Source organism: Prunus dulcis, chromosome 6, assembly GCF_902201215.1.
Source record: "Prunus dulcis chromosome 6, ALMONDv2, whole genome shotgun sequence".
Lineage (NCBI taxonomy): Eukaryota > Viridiplantae > Streptophyta > Magnoliopsida > Rosales > Rosaceae > Prunus > Prunus dulcis.
The window spans coordinates 21,415,536-21,421,528 of record NC_047655.1 but is presented as its reverse complement, the minus strand read 5'-3'; the positions used below and the strand labels follow the sequence as shown (position 1 = coordinate 21,421,528).

General features: G+C 41.9%; 1 protein-coding gene across 1 annotated transcript; it reads right to left on the bottom strand.

Moving 5' to 3' along the window:
- Positions 1-3,892: 3,892 nt before the first annotated feature.
- Positions 3,893-5,483, bottom strand: LOC117632662 (scarecrow-like protein 32). Its single transcript, XM_034366206.1, has 2 exons — positions 3,979-5,483; positions 3,893-3,946 (listed from the first exon to the last, which is right to left on the bottom strand). The coding sequence occupies exon 1, from the start codon at positions 5,422-5,424 to the stop codon at positions 3,988-3,990; it is 1,437 nt and encodes a 478-aa protein (XP_034222097.1). The 5' UTR covers positions 5,425-5,483; the 3' UTR covers positions 3,893-3,946; positions 3,979-3,987.
- Positions 5,484-5,993: the final 510 nt, after the last annotated feature.

Below are 5,993 nucleotides of genomic sequence, written 5' to 3'. Positions count from 1 at the left end.
GAATTGAAAATTGGCCGAACTTCGGCCGCCGTGATCGGTCATTTTCGGCCATTTTTGGGGTATGTCCAAGAACAAAAGTGACTCCAAATGGGGTGTTTTACCTAGGATAGGAGTTTGGAGTCTCGGTTTTGAGTTTTTCCGGCGAGCCGTTATCGCTTTAGACACCCAAACTGCCGGCTGGCAGCGCGTGGGTGAGGGTAGTGAAGTGACTCTATGTAGTTTTACGATCCTCATGTTGTCACGAGCGCGTAGGATTTCGCGAATCTCAATTTGGAGTCCGTTTGAGCCCCGAACTGATTTTTCATATTGCGCGATTCCTGGGTGCAGTGTCGTCGAGCCGTTGGATCGCACTCAATTTTGGATATGTCGTTCTACGTGATTTCAGGATCGTGTATGATCCAACGGATCGCGAATCGGAGTCCCGGATACTCCGAAATCACGAACCCTAGGGCTAGGGTTTGGATTTTAAGCGATAACGCGATTTTGGCTAATCCGACCGTCCGTCTTGGGCCAAACTCGCAGGATATGGGTCTTTCTCTGTGAGGAACCTCTAAAGAATCTCAGATCGGCTATCGGAGATTGTGGACCCCACGGGGTTCCGGATCGGCCGGTCTGGCAGTTTATCGCTTAATTAAGCTTCAGATCTTTTAAAGCCGTTCTAATTGTCTGAAAACCGAAAGTGGGCATAGGAGTGACTTGAAAAGGAGTGCACGCATTTCTAGGAGCCGGGGGTCAGTGTATTTAATTTAATTCTTTTATTGAGCAGTTTATTAATTTAATCTTTATGGTTAATCAGGCATCAGAGGCCAGACTGAGCCACAGGAGGGACCTTCAAAAGGTCCAGCTAGCTCGGACCAGCAGTGAGTGGACTTTTCTTTTCTAAACGATTTTTATAATTAAATTTCATATTTGATCTTGAATAAATTTTATTGAAAGTTTCCGAGCATGATTAGTACAGTAATATTTCTATAATCCTATGCTGCTTAGTTGCACATGCTATAAAGTTATAGAAACAGAGTTTGAGGCTTGTATCAGATAAGATAGCAGCATAATTTTTTATTACAGATATTTATCAGACTTTCCTAAAGTAATTTATTTTAAAACCACCATGTACCCGTTTTTGGTGAATACCCTCAGATGGACCGATGTCTACGGACATCCAGTCTATTTACAGTTCTGTCAGTGCACTTGACATTGCCTCACGAGTTTCGGGGACGCTCGGACTGTGAGTGCCAGGATTTGCGGCTCGGTAGACTTGGTGTCCCGAGACCTGATAGGATTTGCGGCTCGGCTGACTTCGTGTCCCCGAGACCTGCCAGGATTACGGATCATGCTGACTACGGTCCCCTGAATCCTGCTAGAGCGGCTCTAGTTGACTGTGTGTCACCGAGACCTGCCAGCGGATCAGGCTGACTATAGTCCCCTGCATCCTGCCAGGATTTGAGGCTCGGATAGACTGTGTGTCACCGAGACCTGCCAGGGGAATTGACGGAATTACAGGGGTACATCCGAGTGGTAGTTTTGATTGATTGCAGTGCTTTAATTCAAGTTTTGAGTACATTGCTTTATTGCAGGTTTGATTTCAGTACTATTATGCAAATTTGGATTTCAATGCTTTCATGCAAGTTTTATTGCTCTTGAAAGCGATTGCAATATGTAACTGTGTTGATTTTAATATGTTTCAAAGATAGTTTAGATATTCAGTTTTACTCAACTGTATTTGATTTCATTGTTTTTTTGCGAGACTTATCGAGTTCGAATATGATTTACATATAATGCCTTGAGTTTAGCATGCTTTAAATGCAGAATACGTATTTAGATTTATTTCACTATTTTTTTTACAATGGGGGTTAGGATATTCTTAGATATTTTATGAACCCTTATTTTTGTCCACTCACATTTTCAAATGTTTTGCGCCCCCAGGCTGTAACGTGCACAAGACATCCACCATCGGGCCATCCTGACTTCCGCGCCTTCTGGTTCAAAAGTGTTGGTAGGTAAAACAATTAAGTGATCCGTAAACTATGAAAATTGCTCTGATATGTTGCCCTAGAGCGAGAATGGAACTTTTGACTTGTTTATTGAAGTGCTGGCTATTGGTTATTTGGATATTTATGCTCGTTCTGACAGGTGGAAATTTTTGGTTTGAACGAAATATAGGGGAGACTCTGTCGAATTTTCGGTAGGAGTTAAGGTGAAAATTTTAAGAAAAAGGGCAAATAGGTCTTTTGTGTCCGACATTTGCCAAGTGTCGGACACGCACAGGGTTCGACTCGAATTCCAAAGCGGAATTTGATTCGGGTCCTGTAAAAAATAGTATATTTTGATCATTTAATGGAGTAATGGGTGTTCAAAAATAATTTTAGGACTCATGATTACAGATTTGGGGTTTTGGCTTTATTGCATGATAATAAAAATGAAGGTTATATACAATTTTTAGCCTCTAGGAAACAAAATCATATACTTAATTTTATACACTGAAGCTCTTTAAAGAAAAATCCAAAGTTGGGTGATGGTCATGCTTGAATTTGATAGCAAATTTGTGATTTTTCTTCCAAGAACTTCAAAGTATTATATTCACTACTTGGTTTGTTCCTTCAATTTTAATTTCCTCAGTTTTTAAACGATTTAATATTTATTTTCTTTTTGGATAATAAAAATGCAAGGGTTGAGCTTGCGAGTTGACTCCAATCCAATAAAATTGGGTAACTTGAGTTTATTCGAATCCGTCATAGGTTTGGGTTAAGTTTTCAACCCAAACGAACCCAAACCAAAGCCCAACTCGAAATGTAAAAGTCAACTTGAGTTTGGGTTAGCCACGTAACCCACAAAGTTCCACCTATGAATTCCTAGCATTCTAAGGTACTCATGTGTTTTTGTTCCGCTTTACAAATCAGTTCCCTACCAACTTTAGTTTGGCTCTATAATCTATTTTTAACAATCTGAAGCCCCAAACGAAAATATACAAAAACAATAAATTGGCTAATCTTGGATTGTATAATGGAAAATTGAGTCTTACTGAGAATTATTTCGGGTGGAAAGTAAACGGAAGAATATGTTATAAGTATTCATTATTGCCTTAATATGAATTACATTTTTTACAAGTGATAATTTAAATTACTCTAATGTATGAAAAGGAAAATCAAAGTAAAGTACAAAAGGACGGACGCACGGCTTAACTTTAATCCACGTTTGCGAAAGTGGCTTATATTTGAAAAGAGAGGACATAATTATTATAGACACAGACACACATGGAAATTTGCCAAAATAAACAGAAGTGTTTTCTAGGTTTTAGATGGAAATAGTCTCCTATCGAAGTGCGCGAAATTGAAAGTTTGTGAGACATTCATTTTCCTTTTGTGAAACCAATCATAATTTTGTGGAATCTTGTTCAGATTCCCCGTACAATCGAAGCCAACTTACAGTTGGTCCACAAATATTTGTTTTATAAAACGTAAGACAGTTTAAGAAGCAGGCCATAGGCAGGTATTATTAGCAAATAATTCAAAAGACATCCAACAGCTGGTTTTGGACGCAATTAAACAAGACAGAAGCTAATTAATTTTCATTCAATGCATGATGCTGCTGCTCAATTGTTCTTTTTTCTTTTTTTCTTTTTCCTTTTCTGACTGCAGAGAAAGCAAAATAGGTTCGAGGACTAAACACTTTTTTTTTTTTAAAAGTTGGAAATTAAAAGATGGAATATAATTGTGAAAATATAAATAAAAAAATACACCTGATATTCATCTGAAGAAAGAAAAGAAAAAATTATCAATTTAGAGAGAAAGAAAGGGAGGGAGTCTTAAGGTTAATGGCACAAACCAACCTTCATCATCTACTATATATTAAAATACTAGTAGAAGAAGATGATTAATAACTAAAATTAGCTAAGAGAAGAAGTAAAAAAAAGAAGATTAATTCTATATAAATTAAGTTGTCAGATCATCTCATCATCTCATCCATGAGAGAAATTCAAACTTGTCAATTTCAAGCAGGCATCCAAGCAGTGGCAAACACAACATTGTGACCTTTCCATGTAAGCACAACATCTTCTTCCTCTCTCTTCAACCCCCAGCCAGCTGCATGCTCATCAAGCATGGCCTTCACTTCCAAAACTGCATCTTCCCCAAACGAAACGCTTCGGAAGTTGGCGTTTCTCATCCGCTGCACCCACCTGCATTTCGGCTCAACCCTCTCCACCCTCTGGAACCCCTCGTACGCTATCACGTTCTCGATCTTCCAACACATATCCGCCTCGTACCACTGCCTCTGCTTGCTCCCTCGCGGCAGAAACGTGTCCACGGTGTCATAAGGGATCCACAGGTAGTTGAAGGCCGACCTCAATCTACAAACTAGATTATTTGATGTCAAATCTGCATCTTCGTCCACCAAAACCACAACAGTTGGATCCAAACCTCGAAGGGCTTTCAGAAACATTGTCCTGAGGGACGAACTAGCACTCGTAGAAGAGGATGAGGCTACATCGTAACCATAAGAGCTGCTCGAACCACAACTACTTAAATTTGGATTTGAGTTGATTGACGGAAGGGTCAATGTTTCTTCAGGAATGTAGTGAAGCATCATGTGGCAATTTACCACAAGCGCCTCACCGCTCTCAGCGTACACTAAATTTTGTACGCGGAGCTGTTGGATTAGGTTGGCAAACCCGTCCGTATAACTGGACGGGATGACCCTAAACTCTAAAATTATATTTCTGGACCTCGCGAAATTTACCAGCTTGGAACCCAGTTCCTCGTAGGAGAGGTCCAGCATTGGGGGGACGTCCTCCGTGGAACCCGCCACGGTGAGCTTCAACAGCGGAGGGCTCACATTACCCTCTTGACGACCGGCAATGGCGTCAACGAGAGTTGGGATTTGCATGCAATGGGTCAAGCTGAGGTCAACAATGTGAATGACAGAATACCCTTCAACAGCTTCAAGAATGGCGGCATTAGCGGCTGTGAATCCAAACCTGTGCCAGGGGGTAAGGTCGATGAAGGAGGCGAGCTCGATGACGGAGAACTTGTGAGTGTGGATGGTGAAGTTGGCCTGGGAGTTGGCCATGGCGGCGAGGAGCTTGCAGCTGCCGATACGGGCTGCGCGGGCGATGAGGGCGCGGAGAAAGGCGCAGGTGAGGCGCTGGTTGCTGTCGCCGTCTTGCGGGGCGATGTTGTTGAGGACCCAGAGGATCTGCTGGGCGAGCGTGGCGTCGTTGGTTTCGATGGCGTGGGCGCAGTGGACAAGCAGCTGCTCCATGCAATTGGCGTCGCCGAAGTTGGTGCCGAGGGCTTTTGCGGAGGTGGGGAAGCCGGGCCAGGGGCGGGTGCGGTGGGTTTGGTTCTTGTTCATCATGGGGAGATTGGAAAATGGTGCGGTTATAATTTGGTGCAAGGCTGGGGGTGGTGCCTCAGTAAATTGCATCATTGAGAAAGGGAGGTACTTAATTCAGAAAAAAGAAAGTAAATAAAAGAAAAAGAAGAAGAAGAGGATGGAGTTACTGTGAGGAGGTGTTCAGAAGGAAAGAGACCAGACTGGTAGTGGGTAGGGTTTTTGGCATTGGGAAACTATAAAATTGGTGATAGCAGGAGGGTTGGGAGAATTGATCTGCAAAACTTACGAATGGAAACAAAATAGAGGGTTCAGCTTTTTTTGTGTGAGGAGTGAAAAAATATTGGCGCTGGTGGTTCTTGACATGGGGGATGAAAAGGGACTGATCAGGAGAATTGAAACTCTCATCCCCAAAAGGAGACCCAAAAGGAGAAAAGAGAGAGAGAGAGAGAGAGAGAGAGAGAGAGAGAGTATAAATTGGAAGTCAAATTGGGCAAAAGAGACTGATCCTATCTGATTTCAGGCTTTTTTCTTCTGATGGAAATTCAGAACCACTGGTGTAAAGTGACAATATTACAGAGGAGATGGATAGATATGTATCAGCAAAAGCTAGAATGCTAGGTGGGCTAGGTGGATAGTGCAATAAGGCAACAGAAGATTGAACA